The sequence below is a fragment of the Ptychodera flava genome, chromosome 14 (assembly GCF_041260155.1).
Source record: "Ptychodera flava strain L36383 chromosome 14, AS_Pfla_20210202, whole genome shotgun sequence".
Lineage (NCBI taxonomy): Eukaryota > Metazoa > Hemichordata > Enteropneusta > Ptychoderidae > Ptychodera > Ptychodera flava.
Genome location: NC_091941.1, coordinates 27,170,752 through 27,193,242, shown reverse-complemented (window position 1 = coordinate 27,193,242; position 22,491 = coordinate 27,170,752). Strand labels below are relative to the sequence as shown.

General features: G+C 36.7%; 2 protein-coding genes across 2 annotated transcripts; one reads left to right on the top strand and one right to left on the bottom strand.

Moving 5' to 3' along the window:
* The first annotated feature begins 1,479 nt into the window (after positions 1–1,479).
* On the top strand, positions 1,480–12,511 carry LOC139149964 (prolyl endopeptidase-like). Its single transcript, XM_070722058.1, has 15 exons — positions 1,480–1,911; positions 2,491–2,522; positions 3,224–3,323; positions 3,481–3,553; positions 4,071–4,445; positions 4,698–4,824; positions 5,072–5,288; positions 5,916–6,107; positions 6,610–6,813; positions 6,962–7,137; positions 8,582–8,651; positions 9,143–9,289; positions 9,865–10,014; positions 11,231–11,410; positions 12,058–12,511. Exons 1-15 carry the CDS (start codon positions 1,633–1,635, stop codon positions 12,109–12,111), a joined length of 2,376 nt encoding a protein of 791 aa, XP_070578159.1. The 5' UTR covers positions 1,480–1,632; the 3' UTR covers positions 12,112–12,511.
* Positions 12,497–22,297, bottom strand: LOC139149967 (DNA-directed RNA polymerase II subunit RPB7). The gene is made up of 8 exons (XM_070722061.1): positions 22,178–22,297; positions 19,443–19,552; positions 18,980–19,139; positions 16,829–16,879; positions 15,157–15,222; positions 13,540–13,611; positions 13,037–13,070; positions 12,497–12,655 (listed from the first exon to the last, which is right to left on the bottom strand). The coding sequence occupies exons 1-8, from the start codon at positions 22,187–22,189 to the stop codon at positions 12,642–12,644; spliced, it is 519 nt and encodes a 172-aa protein (XP_070578162.1). The 5' UTR covers positions 22,190–22,297; the 3' UTR covers positions 12,497–12,641.
* Between the last annotated feature and the right edge of the window lie 194 nt (positions 22,298–22,491).

Genomic DNA, 22,491 nt, shown 5'->3' with positions numbered 1-22,491 from the left:
GTATAGTTTTCCAACCAGCAAGTTGCATCAAAGGTAAAGTTTGGGAGCAGCTGTCAATGTTTGCTGCACTAGGTGTAATTTTACAATACCTGGCTGGGTAGGAAATGTGACAATATATTCAAATTTAATCATATTTCTGCCTAACTTTTGATGTTAGTTACCTTTCATGAAGGGCATATAAAGAACAGTTAAATTGAAAGATCTCTTTTTCGTCCATAAAATCCATCATCAATCAATAGTAAACTCAGAATAAAAATCCTTCAATGTATGCTGATTCAGGCCCAAAATTTCTAATGGAACTATAATTTTAAACCCATGATAAGGTTTGTATGTGCATATTACAGACCATGAAGAACAAATGAAGCTCACAAATGGGTCTGAAGATTGGAACACCGGGAATAAAAGAATATTTGATTAATACTTGTAACTTAAACACAAACCAAAATATGCAGCATAGGCCAAACTCTTGTTTTTTCAAAGATAATTTATTCCAACATTTATACCACGCAACTGTAAATATGCAAGTAAACAAATAAAAGTACAAAAGGATTGGTCTTAAAAAGTAGCTCATTAGCTTGAAAGATGCAAAAAGAATATCTCCAAGTCTAAACATGGCTTAAAAACGAGATCATCAACTTTGTTCATCACCTTACAAAGTACAACATAGTCATCTATGAAGATTGAGTTCCCGGCACATAGGATTAAAAGGTCACCTTTGCCCCATCAAGAGTAAAAGAAATTTCTTATATTCAAAATTGCGTATTTCACATAAGAAGTGATACAGTAAATAATTTCTGATGTTGCACTGTTGTCATCATTCAATACATATACAACTTTTTAGCATATAACTTTTCTTTGAAAGGAAAGTAAAATTTATTCACAAATAGTGACATTTGATAGCAGATGTCTCTACCATCAACATCAAGGCTCATGTTTATGTAACTGTAAATAAGTAACGCAGACGAAAAAAGGTACAAAGAATGTTTTGAATGAAAATGTGATAATAACATAATGTCAATGGTGCAGATAAACCATCAAATGAGTTCAAGTAAAGGCGCATCCAAGTCTCACCTGACCCGAAAATTTACCTATAAATTCAGTTACATCATGATTTTAATCTCCTTTACTCCCAGGCTTATTACGCGACTTTGCTGGGCTGGGATGTCTTATCTGTTACGTAGGTGTATTAGTTTTTAGACTTAAATAATCTGTTGCAACTCATTTGTTCACTGTATCATCCGACTCTGTCGGATTAATCAATTTCATCTTCTGATACGTGATAGCACTTGATATGAGTTGAGTGTTGGTATCTCTCCGATGTTTCCGTTTCTCATCATGTCTTTGACAAACCTTCTTCTTTGATGTGGCTGTTTGATTGTATCATTTTTCTCTCGGTTCATAACCTCATCGCATCCTAGATACAATTCAATCTTCTGTAGCCTTCAGCCACCAGTGGATCGTGCCTCAGCTGGCAATATTACACCTCACTCGTGAATCGACACTGCTTTTGGCGCCCTCAAGCGACAACTTCTTCTCCTTTTCACTTCCGGAGTCCTTCGATCGGGTACGGACTCGCATTGCATCAAAATAATGGCAATTTTTTCACGGTTTAGAGAATAAGTGCTCTACCAAATGGCTTTGGCTGCTTATACGTACGTAAACAACTCTTTTAAGCGTGTTTTGCAGCTCGGATTTTCGAACAACCGCCTATATACCGTGTCGATGGCTACTTCAGTGAACCGAAAACTGCAGCAGACTACAGTACCTGTTGCAGCAGTCGCCAACCAAGCTATTAGGAATTCATCGTCGCTAGTTGTACCGCCGTTGGCCAAAAGGCAACCAAATACCATCAGGGTTCATGGAAAAGAGATTAAGGACAACTTTGCCTGGCTTGAAGATGTCAGAAACAAGGTGAGGAATACAATATTTTTTCACGGCCATATTTACATGTAGTACGTGTACACGTGGGTGCTGTTCACGTTTACCTGTCATGACACGCCCTCTTTCCCCCGATTTTTAGACTGTTTCTACTAATAAGTATGCGATGCAGGGCTTAGTTTCTCGTTGTCATTGAGGACTTTCATGTTGTAATTGTGCTGTACCAATGTTTCTGCAAAAGTGAAACGCAAATTCAGCAAGTGAAGATTTTCCGGCCGCGAAGCAAAGCAAGGAAGCCAACACAATATCAAAGTTTTTGTGTGCAAAACAATAATTTGTGAACAAATAAAATGGAAACCTGTTAAAAGTTACACAACCAGTTGCGATAAATATTCATAGTTTATTTACATTGAACAGAATTTCTTGTTTTATTTATCACTTTTTTAAAACAATTTAATAAAATCAATAGAAATATATCAGGTAACTCAAGTAGCTCTTTTCCAATAAATCTATGCCTAGAATGACAGTACAATGTCTGTACCGGTATGTAGCTCATTTTCCATCAATGTATAATCACATTGTCATTTTCCTTTCATTTATTGTATTCATCAGGAAGTGGTACAATACATCACCCAGGAAACTAGGTAAAGCATATTACACAGTGGTATGGGCTTGAAATATATTTTTTGTGCATGTCACGTTATTCATCAACATGTACTGCTAGCTTCTCAGTATGTGCACAATGACCAGATTATAGTGTATTGACAATATATTCCAAGTCATCCGAGTCATCCTTCTCATTATCCAACACAAATTCCTCCTCTTATCTTCTTTGACCATTCTGTGTGTTTTACTATCTTGGCACCAAAGTTCAAACTAAGGACCATAAGTGTAGCTTCAGATGTATCAGAGTTCTGTGTTTAAGATGTGATCAGTAAGTTCAAATCTCAAGATAAAATTTAAAAAAGTTAAAATTCTGAAAGTGAAAGAAAAAAACATGCTCATTTAGCATGTTAAGGTACAACTATCTCAGTCTATGCCATAGTTTATTTCAAACATGCACGTAGTTTGCACACCAATCCAGCAATCCATGAACATAAACATAACATGGGCATGCATATAGTGAAACATGCACTTGAGGGATAATTCAAGCCAAGAGATGGCACAAGGTCCAAGTAGTGAAGTACTATAGTATTAGACATGTTTAGACCAAGAAATGAGAAGTAGAATGTTTTCCTGTAAAACTTTCATAAATGTTTATTGCAATGATAACAAACAAAATTAATTTTTTCTGTACAAGTAGAGTTGGCTCATATTGGTGGCTTTATTCTCTCAATGATTGCAGATACTTTCAGGACACAATGAAAGACTCTGAACAATTCCTGCAGAAGCTGATGCAAGAGATTGCAACTTATGATAAACCAGGAGTTGAGAAAGCACCTCAGGTATATGTATTGACATAATTATCATAATTGTCAGACATGGTATGTTTGTAGTGAGTTTATCAACACCTTATTTTCTGTTACTTTTCACATTTGCCTCTGGTAGTCTGCAGAATCAATAATTGCATCATGCTTGACTCTGTTTTTTTCCTACACCCAGGTAATTGATGGATATGTCTATTATGATAAAACAGGAAACCATTCCATGCCAGTTCATTGCAGATACAAGGAAGGTATGTGAAGAGAGTCATCAAACCAAATGAGTTAAAGTAAACCAATCAAGTTAAAAAAACTGACCAAACCCATGCAGCATCTGATGGTTTCACAGTTAATTCAGTTGAAGTAACGTTTACAACAGCTATAGTCAACTAGACTAATTGCAAAGCCACAGACCTGGATAAGTTAAAGCAAAGCAGTCATTATGGTTGCTTACAGCTTGTCCTGCTTACTCCTGGTTTCAATAATCATGGTACATGTACTTTTTTTCAGAAGAATCATTTTTACATAAATGAAGGTTCTCCATAGCATATCAACTCTACAGACATAAACAATCAAAGCCTTGAGTTTTGTAAGTGGTAGGGCAAGATGTGGTCGCCATCTAACTTTATGAATTACGCCATCTTATCTGTCTTTGTGCTTATCCTGAAAAGTTATCGTTGTCAAACATGTTTTACATGGTATTGTTAAACATTTGCTCTGACTTCATGATTGACTGAGTGAGCTGAAGCTTTTCATTGTCTTTAAATCAAGGATGTCAAGAAGAAGAAGTAGTCGTGGATTTAAACATCTTGGCATCTGCTTATGGCCAGCCACATATCAACATCACAACCCTCAAGATATCACCATCACACAATATGGTAGCTGTTGTCATAGAAACACCTGAAAATGACATATACGACGCCCAAATTTGGAAGATAGGAAAGGCATCGCAACCTATTGTAAGGCATGATCATCACCATAGTCACAGTGGGAGCTGCTGTTCTCATCATGTATGTGCTCATTCACATGGTAGCCATGGAGATGAGAAGGGACAAGATGACTCGCAGGAACAACTTGATTCAGAGGATGACAAAGATGGCAATGTGAATATGCAGTTAGAAGTTCTTCATAATGTATTAAATGTTGGTAAGTATAAATTATAAGAGACAACATGATGTATTTTTCTCTACTGTGCTTGTAAGTTTTGTTATTGTCTTCAGATTCTGTAAATTGTGAACTGACTGCATCAAATGAAATGGAACTTGTGGAAGATAATTTCATCTGCAAGTTTTATGAAAAGTTTAGGATACAGTACTTCACAACTAAACTCAGTCTGGTCATTGCAAACTATATCCCCTGAAAAGCATTTACAGTCTTGAATTTGTACTCCTACCACAGAATGGGTCTCAGAAGATGTGTTATTGTATACATCAGCCAGCAATTACATTGCTAACCAAGTCTGGAAACACAAAGTGGGAACCAAAGTCTCCCAAGATGAATTAATTTACAGAGAACACAATGACAGGTCAGTGCATAATAGTCTCTCTCATACTGCATTTCATCATGGAATGGTTTGAATATAAAATGGTATCAGTATAACAGTTTATTTTTTTATATTTTATATTACAAATGATGTATGCCACCTTTGCACTCAGTTTGTCTTCACTCTCCTCAATATCAAAGGAATTATTGGATGATATCAGTATATCATACATGTGCATATAAATATGATGTATACTATGACATTAAAATTGACCACAATTTATTTACAGGTTCTTTGTTGATATCAGCCACACTAAAGATAAGAACTACATCACTATAAATAGCAGTTCCAAATCTTCCTCTGAAGTTCAGCTGATCAAATGTGGTGATCCAGACACCTCTCCAGTGTTGGTTCAGCCGAGGCAGGATGAAATGGAATACTTCATTGAACACAGCAATGGCGTATTATACATTTTAACTAATAAAGACAGAGCTCATGATTATAAGGTAAGAACAATATACTTTTATAATTTTATATTGTTGCATCAATGAAAGTTCAAAGTTTATCATTGCTTCTTTAAATGCATTTTTAAGTTGTAGGATACAAAGACACAAGATGTAAATTTTATCCTTTTCAATAACACTGGCTTTTCAGCCTAATAGACTTCCAACATACAAAATTTAGTATTACAGCCTTCTGTAATTTTGTAAATAAATTTACATGCAGCTCGGTTTGTACATTTGTATACATTGGGAAAATAAATAAAAATAAACAAAAGAAATATTCAGTTGAACTTCGTTGATACAAAAAGCAGTGAACTACAATCATTTCTTCGTTATACATGGATTTGTGATTTCGTAATAACTGATCTCAGATGGGGGCGCAGTTCACTGGCAATATGGCTTCCTTCCTACAATACATTGCAGCCAATCTCAAACACGTTGCACACATTGTGATTCACTTTACACAATGAAGTGCCCCACATTCACACAAAAAGAGGTTATGGTCAGAACTGCACCATAGCAAACAAGTGGATATGGCCAAAATTTACATCATATTGATTAAAATACAACTTTCTTTCAAAAGCACACCATTACAATCGGCCAATATTTATCTTTTTTTCTCTGATTCAGCTGATGAAGGTTTCAAACACTGGTGAGCTTACAATGGAAAACTGGCAGGATGTGTATGTACCAGAATCCAATACAAACATCATTGATATGGATGTATTTGATTCACTCTGTGTCTTGCTTGTAAAGATTCAATCAGTGCCTGCATTGACTGTTGTACCACTACAAAACCCATCTGATCTCAAGACCATTAAGGTACTTCAGTTTGTTTTTCAGTACAATTTAAAGAAAATTTCGATTTCATGTTTTACTAAAATAAACTGTGCTTCATAACTTTTATCATGAAGCAACCTTCACAATGTCATCAGACCTTGTAATTTGCTAGTCCCCATATCTATTTCAAAATTAAAGTTTTTATACTGTTTTTTTCCCAGAATCCATTTCTTTTCATAACATTCTGAAAGGAGTGCTTTCCCACGATGCAATCCTCATTCTGGAGGCGGTAACTTGTCCTCAGATACTTGAGTGAGTCTGTAATTGCTGATTTCATTTGTAAAGCCCGTACCGACAGATTATTATGATGATATCAGCAACATTTAGCAAGAAGAAACTTAGATATCTGCAATGGGGATATGTTCATTCTATTGTGTCATCAAATGTACAAGTTTCAAATGCATTGGTGATAAACTGATTGAACTAGTTTCCCACCAGAATGAAAATGAATGCCTATACATGAATCAACTTCTTCCACTGACAGCTGCCTGACAATATGAGCAGTGTGCAACCTGAGCAGAATCCAGACTTCCATTCCACACACTATCTGCTGAATGCATCATCACCATCCATGCCAGTAAGTCAATATAAGCTTGATTTCAAGACATCAACACTGAATGCCATGCCGGCTGAGACTTGTAACCTTGACAACAACTACAAATGTGAGAGACTTTTGACCACCAGCAAGGTAAGGGCAGTATAATTATTCATGCATCACAAAAAATTATTTTGATTTTATGTCCGACAGAATATGGCCAAACCTTTAGTAATTAATACAGTTTGATGTGTAACCAATATAAATTTACATCAATGCTCATGATGGTTTTCCTTCACAGGATGGTACAGAGGTCCCTGTAACTCTGTTCTACAAGCCTGAATTGAAGTTAGATGGCACAAACCCAATGTTGATCCATGGCTATGGTGCATATGGAGATGATCTTGATGTGCAGTTTAAACCAGAAAGATCAATGCTTCTCAATAGAGGTTGGGTGTTGGCATTTGCTCATGTCAGGTCGGTCAATTGTCTTAATTATCTTTCTGTTTGTCTCCTCAACTTCTTGTTATCAATATTGCATTGTTAGATTATATTGTCATCCTTATAGCAATATCCCAATTATTCAATCTAAGGTTCGGCAATACATCTTATGTTCATGTCTGTCAACTTGTCAGATATGGAATTTTACTGGCATTATAGTGATAATAGTCAGTCAGATATGGAATCTTACTGGCATTATAAATTGTCAGTCTGGAATCTTACTGGCACTATTAGTTAGTCAGCTATAGAATCTTACTGGCATTAATAGTCGCGCCAGCGGCTTACTGACTACGCATGCGCTTATTCATAAATTATACTATGCAAGTACCGGAAGTGTACCCTTCTTTCATGGGCGCTGCCATGTTTTTTTTTGAGTACTCGTAAATAAACAAATACGAAACAAATTACTATTATATATCATGCCTTTTATAAAATATACCTCTTTTATTAGCCAGTAAATGTTATTATACACCTTGTCGCTGATACAAAGTATCGTTAATATAGATAAACGGAGAAAACTGTCGTGCATATGAACGGGGGCATACGCAAAGAATGCTGGGATTGAATTATAGAAGAGCGCCCCCTGTGTCAATAATTAGATTCAAAAATTGCCAGTTTTTAGACGGAACGCTATAGTTTTCAGCTTGCAAGTGGAAGGTGGGCAGTGCGGTTACCATTGCAATGATAATGATTGCATAATACGTCCCTTGTTTAACGCAATAGGCTGTTATCATTGTAAAAATTGCCAATTTTTGTCCAAAATTTTTAAACGCTACAGAAAATCTATACCTGCCCAGCTGCAGGTTTGACGTCGTGTACGTACGTGAACTGTTTCAATCAGAGGGAAACTGGCATAGTTGTCATATAAACGTTTATGAAGTAACAATTACAGTTTATCATGAATCAATACAAATAACATTGCCAATCTTAACCCCTGGCGGGACACCAAGGGCTGAGCCCTATATAATATTAGTCAGTCAGATATGGAACCTTACTGGCATTAATAGTCAGTCAGATATGGAGTCTTACTGGCATTAATAGTCAGTCAGATATGGAGTCTTACTGGCATTACTAGTCAGTGAGATACGGAATCTTACTGGCTACAAATTGTCAGTCAGATATGGAACCTTACTGGTGTATTAGTCATTCACAATTGAACTGAAACTGACAGTTTTTGCTTGAATTTTGCAAGTTGACAAAAATGGGAACATAAAATAATGTGAGAATCAATGAAGTAAGCTGTATAACTTATGAGATTTCTGCCATGGATGGAAGATGTTTTCATGTTGTTTGATGCACTTTATCCTGGTAATAAGGTAACATTGACATTGACATCTTTGATGCAAACATCATAGACTGATACTAATAATTGTTTCAAAGTCCGTCTCCAATGTAAATAATAAATATGTAACATTTTCAGAGGTGGAAGTGAGTTGGGGAGACATTGGTATTACCAAGCACGGCAACTTGGCAAAGAGAGAAGTTTTGAGGTAAGATTACATTCCCATTATAAGAATGCAATAAGTCATCCTAGATATTGGATAAGTGATGTCAGTATCAAAGGTTGCTGAATACAAAGCTCTCAATGACTTATTTTTTGGCATGTAACATGTGTTGGTATTGGTAAACAAACTATTTCAGGCAATATTTCTTAAATTGACTCCAAAAGACATGGAATCTTGTTAGAGGGCGCACTGCTGACCAACTTTAGGAGGAATCAGTTCTTGAAGATTACATCTCAGTAAAATCATATGAAATATTTGGGTTTATGTTCACTTGGGTATAGTCCATGTAGAAAGTAAACTTATTTTCAAATTAAAGAATTCAAATACATAATATCAAAACAAACATTAAAAAAATTTCATCCAAGAAAACACTTCAAAATAAACAATACATACATACTGCATTAACTCCCATAGTTCAAGAATTGGTTCAGTGAGGGTCATTTTCACATTCTGAGTAACCTAACGATGTTTTCTAGGATTTTGAAGCTTGTCTGGAACACCTGCATAGACTGGGTTACTCAGAGAGTACAAGGACAGCAGCCTATGGTGTGAGTGCTGGAGGGTTACTTATTGCCAGTATGTGCAATCGATCTCCTCAACTCCTGAAAACTGCCATTCTTAAGGTGTGTTTCTATTCTTCAGCTTGTGCAATAACATTTGTTTGTGTGACAGGTTTGTAAGTTAACAACAATTTAGCATCCTATTGTCAAAATGAATCTGTATATTACTATATATTTCAGCATAGATTTCACAGTCTGATACCTAAAAATCTTGGCTAATCACTTGCATGGGTCGGGTGTAATACACTTCTAAATTTGTTGAAGTTGCTTCAAATTTTACCTGATAGCTGCTGATTTCCAGTGAAAAGATTAGTAAAATACTGTCAGTATTTATGTATCTCACAGTCAAATTCATGCTGAAGTTCAGTTTATAGAATGTGTTTTATCAGATTTCGCTGTATTAAAGAAACTAAACGTGACTTTAATACTGAAATGTACAGTAAGAGTTTTATGTGCTGAAGCATAAGTATTGAAGTAAGTAGGTAGTTAATTTAATTTTCAGTTTTATTGTGTTTCATTTTATTCGCTTTTTTAGTCACCACCACAAATCTGTTTCATCACCTTCAAAGGTTGCATATCAGAATCCTACAAAGCTACCGTATTTCATCTTATCATGGCTATTTCTATCTGACACCTAGGTGCCATTTGTGGATGTGTTGAATACTATGTTACGGCCATCTTTGCCACTGACATCACCAGATTTTGAAGAATGGGGCAATCCACAGGAAGACAGTGACATCTTTAATGCCATTTACAGTTACTGTCCATATCAAAATATTACTAATCAGGTAATGGTCTCTTAAAGAAATGATAATATGAAATGATAAGTTTATGTTCTTTATTGCATATTTTGATCACAGGAATCATATTGAATATCAAAATTTCCCATCCAAGGCAGTTAATCAGTGGGCATACAAAGCACTTTGAGCCTGGGAGGTTATTAGTTACTTAGCCTGTGGGTGTGTTGTTTCAATACTTTTGCAGAGCAGCTGTGTGATCTTCAATGGTGACAAATGTAAAATGCACAAAATTCCAGTTGAGCCTCTTCTCAGTGTGTAGGTAGTAGACTTTTTGAATTTTACGCTAAGTAGAATGTACCTCAGGGACAGATATTTGGACTGTCATAATTTTTAAAATTCTTTTCTGATCTACCATTTGTGGGTAAGACCAATTTTTACTGTCTTAGTCTGAAAATCAAAAATGTTAATTTTCTGCATAGAGCTAACACAGGGATGACAGCCATTTTGAATTTCAAATATCGGTCAGTGTAATGTAATTTAATTCTCTGGTACTAAACTTTGCACGGGGAACAATGATTTTTATTCTTGATTTGGTAAGAGAATGGTTGAAAGTTTCATGAGGAAAATTTGAGTGAAATAAGTTGTGCACTTTTGAAGCGCATTTACATTTGTGTATGGTGAACATATTTAAAGACCAATGGTTTTCCCTTCTGTGTCAACACAAGTCATATGTACATTGAAATTCAATGTGTTAGGCTCACACACTCCTCTCCAAGAGTACATTGTCCGGTCAAATAGTTTTTCCATAATTCTCATATTATTGGGCAGTTTGATGTGTTTCACTGGAATTTGAATACTAGTCTGAAGACTGACTCTCTCTTTCTTGACAGTAAATAATTTATCGTCGATGGAAAAGTTACCAGCTTTAGTCTGAGGGCATTGACTTTTCAATGGAATGATAAATAGCTCAGGTTTGTAGCAAGGAGGCGTGACTGACATCACGTCAGCAGAAACATGTGCTACTCCAGTTGTTTGGTTGAATGTTGACGCTTGGGTTCCAGTTAACCGATTGACTGGCCAGACCATTCATCCTGATCTATGCTAAAGTACAGGATATTGTTACAGGCAGTTTCTCCTTATGCTAACTTTAGAGTTAACTCATGCATGCCATGAACAGGACTTGTATTGTAACCATGCCTTGGTTCAGGTATTCTGTCATGCTTTTTATTTTGTTTTGTTTATTGTTTTTCTTCATTTACCCTAGAACTACCCGTCTATGTTAGTCACTGCCAGTATGAATGACATTCGAGTACCTTTTTGGATGCCGCTGAAATACGTTGCAAAGAGGAGACATTGTATGGCAGAGTCCTCCGTGGATCAAGATCCCCTTGTGTTCCAGTTTGATACTACAGGCACCCATTATGATAGCAATTCTTATGAACAGGTATGTATATGAAGCTAACAGGTGTTTAATTTACATTATTTTGTGCCCCAAGAAACTGTTCCAAATGAAATATTATCATATGAGCATTAGATGTAGACCAGGTGTCCTCAGTGCTATGGGGTGTCCGGGTTTTGGTCAAAGAAAAAAAAAGTCTGTCACATATTTTTACCAAAGTAATTAATTGCTTCAAATTCCAGTAGAGCTGTTGAACAGCTATTGTACAGAATTTAGATTTTATCGATAGACATTTGTATATTTGAAAATATTTGTATAATTGCCAAGAACCAGTGGGCAATACCATGAGTGATGTTCTTCTTAAGTACTCTTGGGACCTGTGGGCATTATCGACTGCTCTGCAAGGTGCACGTAAGCACAAACTGCACATCTCAACTCATAGAGGCGATCACGCCACTTGTTTGCCGCTGGTGTGTTTACTCTTCTCAGCATATTTCTTTTTCATCAATTTTCTTCTGGAATTTCTATTGGAATAAAGTGTAAATCTAGAAAGAATGGCAATTCATGGGTCAACTCCCACATGTTGCACCTGATGTCATGACAGAACCACGGACATCTTAACAAAGTCACATCGCGTAAAATTATTGTAGACATCATTCCACTAGATTGAGAAACTGACTTGTCTCTTTCAGGCTGCTATGGAATGTGCATTTCTGTACAAGACTCTGGGAATGCCATTATCGTAGACACAAGAAGAAAGTCTTCAGGTGACGACAGACCCAAGGTTCTCTGATGTTTCAGCTCATCCTATGCAATTTCGTCGAGCCATAGACGGTGGAGGGGGAAGTCTAACAGACTCCATAATACCTGTCCCACCATGAGGCAAACTTCATGAATAGAATGTGATAACAATAATTTGATAATTATGCATTTGCAAATTTTGATACTCATCAGATCCATTGAAAGTCAAATTGGCTTGTAAAGTACAGATCTTGGTGCTTATTTCACTTGTACGTTTGTAATGTATGTTTTACATTAATAATTGATGTTATTAATTCCAACTGGTAAGGCACTGATAATTTTTTCTAAAATATGGTCACTGGGTTCTATAAAAGTAGTCACAATAAAATATTTTTTCATAAAAAAGGGCTTTATTTGTCGTAATTTCTACTTGTATTTAAAGTCACAATAAAGTTAGAAAGTTGAAAAGTTTAAAAGCGAGAAAATATGTAACGGAAAGTAAAGAGTCCAGTGGCAAGTGAGACAAATTCTGCATTCAGCTGACAAGACCTGCAACAGAGAAAAATAATCATAATACAGACTATTTCATGTTGACTGTCACCAACAGAACAGTCATCAGTAGCTGTTGTTCACACTTACAGCTATTTAAGAAGTTATTTGTGCCATGCTCACATGAAATGCCAGTTGGGCCACAATGAACATTTTCATCAGGGGGCAGATTCTGTTATAGCGCCCCCTCGCAGTGATTCAGAATTTTTCTTTTGTTTAACTTTAATTACACCTCTCCCTAACATGGATGATATGCTGCACATATTGCACAGGTCCTTGCCAAGCCAGTTGAAATTCTTGCAAGTATGATTCTTCTGAAGTGCTTGTCTTTTAAACGGGAATATATTTGGACAAAATTGGAGATGATTTTAACAGACTTACCCAAGTAATCATCCATAAGAGATCCAATAGCAAACTGAGCAAAGAAAAACAACAATTATGATTAATTTTGTGTTAAACATCAATCTTCAATACATGAAGTAAATCTTAGCTTTAAAAAGATGGAAGTGCTGGAGGAAAGCCTCAATATCAAATTTCAGATGAAAACGTTTGAAAAAAGTGAGCCAGCCATCCTATGGAATAACATGATGGATAATCTTGGCCAAATATCTGTCAAAAGAACTACATCACTTTATTCAGTCTTGAAAACTGTAAAATATGGTATTGACAGAGAACTTCTAAAAATCAGCATTTGATTGAAAAAATCCTCTGAGTTTGTGAGATCTTGATAAACAGTGGACAATTTGTTGATGTGAGTGCAACAGAGAATGACTGCACTTATGCAAATGTGCTGGACGATAGCTACACCTGGAAGTCCTCAAATTGAACATAGATCTGAAGATTGCACAAGAAGCAACTTTTATGAGGTACACTGAGCAACTTACAATATCTGTGGCATCTACTCGTGTTCCTACAATCTTTAACCTGATTTCATCATCCTGTTGAATGACAACATCCTGAAAAGAGATGAGATGACACAGCAAGTAAGGACACTGCTTCTCTACAAATGAACTGAAAAACCCTGCTATAAAAGTGTAAAATTGGATATGTCACTTTTTGGCATAGTTTTACATCCTTGCAACAGCCCCTTCCCCCTCCATAATATGAAGGTCCACTCACTCTACTGAAAGCTGTGGGTATGTACCCAAAGTTTGGTACTGAAACTCTTACAAATCATGAACATACGGATTTCATTATAGCGTTTGAAAAGGAACGTTTTCAGGATAAATATGTCAAAAAAGTACTCATAAATTTGAAAGATAAGAAAATGGGGCAAATGCTCTCAGTGGAAATCAAAGGAACTGACTTGATTTAATAGTGGACATGTTCTCATTCTGCAATATGGCACCATCACCTCAGCGCAAAACTAATGACCATCCTACACTCTCTATTTTAAATATCTGGCCATCTTCCAAAATGTCAGGTGTTGAAAATGCTTGGCAAGTCTAACATGCCTCTGTGGATCAGAATACACACTGGAGTTTTGGCAAGCAACGAATAAAAATCTGTGTGAGTTAGGTAGGTCTGGAATGCAGGAGTTGATAAAGGGTATCATATGGTTGGCATCACAAACTGACAACCGTGTTCGGTCTCTTTGCTAGCTATATTGTAGTCATTGGCGATCCCAGAAACCCAGTATCTTTCCATAAAATGCCACAAATAGAGACTTAATATCACCTTATGTCTTTGTTGATTATCCAGTTCAATGGCTTGGAAAATGAAGCTTGAAGAAAAGAATAGCATAATGGTACCTTGATTTTTTCACACATGTATATACTCAGTCTACAGCTACTGGCTTTTCAGAAATGTATGTACACCCTCTGCAATTAGTGCAAACCTCAATGATGACACCCACCCTCCATGTTGAAGTCATTGAGCTGCTTGATGAACATGTCGCTGTTTATTTGAACACATTCTTGAGAAGTGTGTCATGTTAAAGGAGCTGAATGCAAGGATGATATTGTTGTTACCCTGCGGCCTACCACTAGAAGGACTTTACTGCCGCAAAGTAAACAAAAACAAAATTCCAGACTGGAGACAGTCTGCCCAGGGTGCATTCCCCTATCCGGGGGAAGAAAAAATGCACCTTGACATACTTGACAGACACATCACATGTATTCTGTGTCTCTCCAGGATTTCATTCCTGCAAGGCTTGATGCGAGGACATTGACTTTTTAGTACGACTAGCATCTTGAGTATAAAGGAATGAAATTGGTTATCATAAATTGACTGAAATTCAGTGAAAAGGGTGGTATCAGTATGCTACCCTTGAACAAAATCCCATGCACAAATGAAGGTCAAATTCAAAGCCAAACTTAAGTGTTACAGTTCACTTATCTTATCATGGATTTTCCTACGACTTGATGCATGCTTTTAGAATAACACAGTGCTTTTAGTAGAACTCGGCTTTCAATTAATACACCGATGAAAGTAAACACCAGATGACAAAGATAGCACTCTAATACACATCTGGTACAACGGCAAATCAATTTCAAACTCACCTCGTCTTGAGTCTTGTAGCAGGGAGGATTGGAGTTGGGATCGAACTCCATATCTGATGGAATGGACTGTGAGAAGAGAGAAAGACACATCATACCTGATCACAAATATCTTCATTGATAGATGATTAAGTATTCAACAGGTGGTCAGGTGTTAAGAACAGGATGACCACCGAGGCAACTCAAAGAATTGATATTCCAAAACCATAGTAACATTGTTATTTGCACTGTATTGATATTATTTCCCACCTTAGGGACCTTGTATTAAAACCATGCACGTGACAAACGAAAATCATGATGTTTTGTGGTAGGGCATTCAGCTCTATTTTAATAATCATATGCAAATTTGCACAAACTATATGCCATAGTTCTGGCCTGTTGAAACAGTATACCGGTATGTGTGATATTCACCAACCATGCAGATTTTATTTTGAAATGTTTGTTGTTGAAACACTTGTCAGCAGTCTAAACTCCAAAAAACACTTTCAGCAATTTATTATGCTTGGAGGAAATTAAAATTATAATGCAGGTCCTATTTTTGAAGTTCCACACTTCTGTTTACAGAAGAAGGTTTGAGGTCAATTGCGATGACTTTGTCATTTGCTTGTTCTAAAAAAGTCCCTCCACAAACCACAAAATTCTATGGAGGGAGTGTGGTTTTAATTATCCATGAGCCTTGTAATATTGAGTTCACAGACTCTTTTATTTAATTATTCAACAGCTTCTAGTCTTAATGTTACAAATCACCTTGTTATGAAAGCGATACTGGACAGTCCGTTTTGTCAACAAAGTGTTAAATGAACTTTGTCAAAAAATATGGGTTTGTTTGTAATCCTGGGACACATCAATCTATATTCCTTGCATTTAATAGCATTTTACACACTCGCTTGGCTAGACACTGAATTGCGTCGACTTTATTAAAACAGAAAACAAATCTACAAACAGCAATTGGTAAGTCCTCACAGTATATTAGACTTGTAGATTTCTCATTTGAAATTCAAAATCAAAATTTGCCAGCTCTAAGTCTATCACGTCCAGCAATCCACTCTTTCACAGATGATGAACAAAGGTTATCTAAACGGTGAGTGCATAAAGAATCAGAAAAACCAAATGGACACTTCTAGAGGTATTTCCAGCTAAAATGACAGCACGGTTATAAGTTTAGAATAAATCACCTGAAAGTCTTTTAATGTGACAAGAAATGCCTAATTTTTTATGGTTATTGCCATCACCATGACAACAACACAGTACTGATAACCAGAGTTTCAAGGTGTGATGTTTGTTTAGAAAGGGTCAGACGCTAAGTCAACAGGTATGAAGTGGCACTCCATGTTACCAATAGTAATCGATGCACCTTAAGATACCCGGGCCCATATAGCTGCTCAATATCCTAATAGAGTTGTTGACTTAAGCAAACACTGGCATCATTTTACACATTAGTGTTGTTTATTACCCGGACACATTTGAGTGTCAGATGATGGAAATAGGCATACCAGGGTATCAATTAGTTTCCAGTACAAAAAAGCTATCGATACGCCCAACCGCGTTTTCTTTCATCAAAATCTGCTGTTCTACCAAGCAGTATCACCCCCTAAAGGATGAGGAGTTCTCTGTGGTCTATCACTCTATACCAAGACCTGCATAGAATAAATAACGTTTTCCAAACTATACTTACATGTCTGGAGACAAAGCAGGAAAGAGGTCCTATCTCTGTGAAAAGTCCGACCTGAAATACAGCATGAGTGAAAACATGATGATGGAATAGTCACTATAATTTCATTTTCTGCATTTATATTTGCCGACAAAACAAAATAAAAGACAGCCATGATGCTTTGTCTTCCATCACTGTTGCATTGAACGTACAAATTGAACATATGAAACCTGGCTGAAAGTTGCTGTGGAAGCTCTTCATGGTGGAAATCTACTCTCATTAAATCTGAAAATTTACTTAGCTACATAGATAGCCGGTAAGTGCAAGCTGATGGCTACCTTTGAAGGTCTAGCGGTATGACAGATATGGCATTGACTTTGAATATTTCAAAATAACCAAAACCATTGGACAAATCTACAGTCAAACAAATCAATCTGTTCAATATTGCTGCATCTATGTTGTGATCACTGTTAATGATGCATAACTTACATGGTTTTTACAGTTAATAATGGCTATATCAAACAAACCCATGTGTCCCTATGTACAACATCAACTGTATCAACATCTCTTTACTTGACATTAGTGCTATGCTGTGGATATCTGTAAATTCATGGTGTCACCAAATCCAACGTGCTTGGTTGACATGAACTAGCTGTGTTCATTATCCTCCCTATCTAACCTCTGGAAGTACTTTTTCATTTGCATATTGAAGTGAATTTACTTACAAGGCTGAACGCATCCTTGGACAAGGTCAAGGACTACAGATTTTGTTTCCAGGACCATGAATTTTCAATGTTACAACTGAGATGGTCAAGAATTAATACTACCTTGAATGCATGATGGAGAATGACTGCAGAAGTAGACAATAATGGGTTGCTGAAGCATGTCTATTTGGTTTACCTCTTATGGACCATCAAACACAAGATGAATTTACAACCTGTAGTCTACTCTTTCACGTTATTTATATTCATGGAATTGCCTTCTTTACAATACACTGGAGCTGTTAACCTTTTTCATTCTACTTCCATTGAAGGAAAGTTGCTTTTACAATGTATGTAACATGGTGTATGCACTGATATTTGAGAACATAAACACAATGAATGTGATATCCCAGGTTCAATTTCACAAGTTTTTTCACATGTAGCATCAATTCCCCTTTACCATGAAATTGGCCATACACTGTATCACATGCGACCACAGTATACAGAGATACATTACAATGGCATAAAGGCAGTGTGCTCCGACAAAAAACACAGAAAAACCAAACTTCACACATTGCCCACACAGGTAACATGGCCTGGGTATTACAGAGTCTGAAGTAGATACATTTAATCTTGAAAATCTGCCTCTGAAATATCTTCCTTTCACTATTGTTTACAGAGTAATTGTGATGATAATTACAGCCAAGTGAAAATGCCTCTCCTCATGGTTTTAGCTCCCGAGCAGGAATTTCAAAGTCAATTGTTTCAATGGCATGCAGTAGTTACAAAATTGTTAAAAAATCCACAAACCAAGACAATGACAATTGTCAATACCTTTCAGTTGGTCTGTCTTCATGGATCAACTTAATAATTTGCATATTATGGAACAGAAATCGGAGAACAGTGAGAAGAGTTTCTGTTCAGATTTTAAAATGATTTCCTCATCGATGGAAGACATTCTAACATCTGCACATGTGATATTATTCTTATAATTCATCATGTGAAAATCTTATATTTTAATTTCTTCTAGGTAAAACTACATGTACTAGGAAAATGTATGGGTGGCAGGGGAAATGTGACACTCAGATTGTTCAGTAAAGTGTTCTGCACTTTGGGTTTCAAAGCCTCCATTCAGGGCTGAAGTACTGTCAAATGATAATAATCACTTTAAAGCCACTCTGTGAGAGCAAAAAGAGTCTTAGGATTAAAGCCATGACAAAGCTTGCAAACTGTGTCAGTGTGTGTAAGTTTGACTGCTAAGCTAAGCTGACTATTCACACAGAACATACCTCAAATTTTTGTATCTATAGTTTTCAGTAAGATCTCAGATAAAAAGTTTCAAACTAAGTACCCTCTGCCAATTCTTGCTTTTTTATCGCATTCTAGCAGAAGGCAACAACCAGTGATATAAATTCTACCAAAGTTGCCAACCCTGTTGGAGGGCGACACAAGTTGAAATTAAACACAGACTGACCTTGTTAACCTGAGTGACTACAGCATCAACCACTTCTCCTTTGAATGGTCTGAAAACAATAGCCTTGTATTTGACTGGATATTTGACAAATCCTCTGCTTGGCTGGATCATTCCGGCTCCTATGTTATCTATCGTTGTCACTGCTATCACAAATCCATACCTGAATAAGATTGGATATTTCATTTCAATGACGTTATATGTGATGAAAGTTATAATCCATCTTGCCAACATGTTTGTCCTTTGAACTCATGTGTAGTACAAATAAATTTGCTGCAACATCAGACGAATGAAATTTAATCCAGCGAATTTGGAATCAAGGCATATTATTTTTTGTATGATTAATGTATTACAGATTAATTGACGTAAGAAGAGTAAAAGGCAGGCAGTTACGTTCTCATAGCAATCAGAAATTGAAATCAAAATTCAATGTGAAGGCAAATGTCAGACAACAAAGCATACTTACTTCCCTGTGCAAGTTCCTTCTACTTCTGTGAATAGTTTTTGCTTGACAGTGTTGAGTAGATTTGGACCAAAATATCTTGGATGAAGTAAAATTTCATGTTCAAGGGATATCTGTAAGAGAGACAGGGTTTCTTTTTATCAGTACGTAGCAAACAGGTGAAAATTTAATTTTCAAATGCTTAGCATTGAATTGTTAATGATACAAACAGTGCATGTATTGTGTGGTGATACCAATGATCAACAATCATGTATTTGTTACCAGGTGTAGAATCATATGGACAGCTCTGACTGATGACAAACTGGGTCTGTTTTGTGCTTCTATTTACTGATTTACTGTTGCAGTGTATTGCTGGTCCTGAGAAGTGAATTTGTGGTTTTCATCACTATTTTGGTGGAAATTTGCTATTCACATGATAACAATAATACTGTTGTCATTTAGACAAAGCCCTACCATTGTGGTTATATGATACCAGAACCATTTAACTGATGTTGAGTGTTAACATTGTCAGTACACAGTTTGTACTGTGAAGTACTTGAAACTATACTTGACACATTTTTGGGGGGTACATCTTGTGTATAAACAGATCATAATATTATCATTAACCAACATGAATTGATACAGTAAAAATCAAAATGGATTGCTCCGTCAAGAGATATCCTGTGTCAACTGGTTTGGATCCATTTTCTCCTGGAATGATATCATTACAGCTTTGAAGATGTTTCAGCTGCATCTTTTTCATCTTGACCTCTATTACAGTCCTGGATTAAATAGCTTCTTCTTGTGATTGTTCCAAAAATTTGACAGCTAAATAAATTTTGAAATCCCATTTCCATAATTGCAGTATGCCCACAGTGATATCCTCATTGAAAGCTGAGGCTGAACTTGGTGCGATCTATAACTGTACTATATTTTGATTGTGCTGTGTTGTGTTTAGGGTCTAGGGACTTCATTCATTAAAGCATGATTTGTATTATTTATGATTGTGAGGTTAACAGCAGAGAGGGGGACAGCAAAAGTGGTTGGAGATAAGCTACCATGCCACTTTAGAATAAGAACTGGTGTTAGTGGGATGAAGTAGATTTGGTATGAAGTGACAGTGGTAAGGCCACTGATCACAGTAATATCCTTCATAAATAAACAACTTTACTGTATAGAATGTCCATTATTTATTCTTTATACTTTACAGCAATGACAATGCCACAGAGTCCTACTCTGCAGTACCTCTATGCTACAACCGGCAGGGATGTAGAAAATTTTGGTAACAGGTGGCAAAAATAAAGGTACAAGCAGTTTTAAGTAGTGTGTGAGCACAGTAAGTTTATGCAAAATGTCCTGATTTTTTACTAAAATTAAACTTTCACAGCTGGCAAATTTAGCTGGCAGTCAGTTGTTTTTGCCAGCTGCTGGCTATTTACTACATGAAACTCCCATTCAAGTACCCTGCTTCCAATGACTTGGCCATTGAGGATGATATGGTTGAATCACTGTGAAAGACGTAAACACTGTATAAAAATTTGTCAATACTCATCATCTAATCATGGAGGTAGCACAGTGTGTGTCACCTCAATGATCTTAACATCATGATCTACGCATGACCTAAGGAAGCTTGTTCAGTACAACAAATGTGTAACAATCACAATATAACCAATGTTAGGTGCAATTCAGTATCTTGAGGTTTGCCTATCGGTGTGGGTTAGACAGCAAAACTACCCCAATACCCCGGGGGGCTGATACGCAGCTTCTCAGAAGCTTTTAGGTGATTGATTGGATGAAACTTATTGTTCTTCTTGAATTATTTCAAAACAGCCAATCAGGTAGAAAATGGCCCTAGTCTCAGACTCCTTAAGTTGCTGTAAATAATGACAATCTTCAAATCAGATATAACCTTCTGAGCCCCTGCACGTTGCTACACCTTGGTTTGCCATCTGAAACACAACACAAGGCAAAACTTAGTGCCAGTACTGAAGACTAAACACTATAGTACACTAACCCTGTCGTTTATGGGGTTTGGTATTTGTTCAAACATGTCGATCGCGTTCCAAAAACATTGAGTGTGTTTCTGTGAGCCGCCATTACCGGAAGTTGTAATGGCGGCTCCTAGAAATGTTTTTTGGAACTCGATCGACGTGTTTGAACAAATACCAAACCTATAAACGACAAGGTTAGTGTAGTATGGTGTTTAGTCTTCAGTAGCGATAAATCGGTACGACCAAATGCAGTAACTATGTGGGATTTCATATCAAAATGCCACGTCATGTGCGACGCGTTTATTTTGAATGCTACAGGGCTTTCAGCATTGTAGCACTACTGATGAGCAAGGTCGCAAAGACCAAAACTCACCAATCGCCTCACCATAGAGCTACAATTTTGCAGCTATGCCAGTACCACACTGCAGCTAATCCGACGTGAGATCTAAAAGAAACTACACTGAACACAGGAGCTGGGTACACTCCATGTACAGCTCTGTGATTGCTACATTATATAGCAATCATGGGCCGTACACAGCGTGACCAAGCGCCTGTGAGACTGAGGTAGATTTGTTTGGAGCATGGAGCCAGAAACGGACGTTTCTGGCTCCATGCTGTAAGATGGAGCCTTCCGTGGAGGCATTGTACCACATATGTGGTTAAACCGGTCTAAAGTTCAGGAAATACAAACATACCACATCCCGACACACTTACATTATTTTCCGTAAGTATTGGTGGAATAAAATATTGACAGTAATTGTTTCTTACGTGATAAAACATGATTTTATGAGCCTGTCTCCGTCCTTCGTGATGGACAATGCTTTTGATGACAGCAAACTGCTGCGAGGAAGACCGAGGTTAAAGTTCATCTCAGAGCGCGCCCTCTCTCGGGGTCATGCTTTCCTTTATTATTACATATTAAATAATAAAATTAATAAAACATTTCAGAAAGACTCGTTCTTGTGAAGCCATTGACTTTCATGCAGGGTGATATTTCAAAAGAAAAAATGACTGAAAGAAGCTTTCCTTCCCAGAAACGGACAAAACAAGTTACCGGATGTAAAGATGAACTGTGGGTAGGT

What these genes read in the sequence shown, in the direction of transcription:
- LOC139149964 (XM_070722058.1), top strand. Translation starts at nt 1,633, where the DNA reads ATGGCTTTGGCTGCTTATACGTACGTAAACAACTCTTTTAAGCGTGTT. An exon ending in CTGATCTCAAGACCATTAAG is followed by an intron (nt 6,108 to 6,609) that starts GTACTTCAGTTT and finishes TTCCACTGACAG; the next exon opens with CTGCCTGACAATATGAGCAG. An exon ending in TTGGCATTTGCTCATGTCAG is followed by an intron (nt 7,138 to 8,581) that starts GTCGGTCAATTG and finishes TAACATTTTCAG; the next exon opens with AGGTGGAAGTGAGTTGGGGA.
- LOC139149967 (XM_070722061.1), bottom strand. An exon ending in GCTACAAGACTCAAGACGAG is followed by an intron (nt 13,612 to 15,156) that starts GTGAGTTTGAAA and finishes ATCTCTTTTCAG; the next exon opens with GATGTTGTCATTCAACAGGA. An exon ending in GAGTAGATGCCACAGATATT is followed by an intron (nt 13,071 to 13,539) that starts GTAAGTTGCTCA and finishes TTCTTTGCTCAG; the next exon opens with TTTGCTATTGGATCTCTTAT.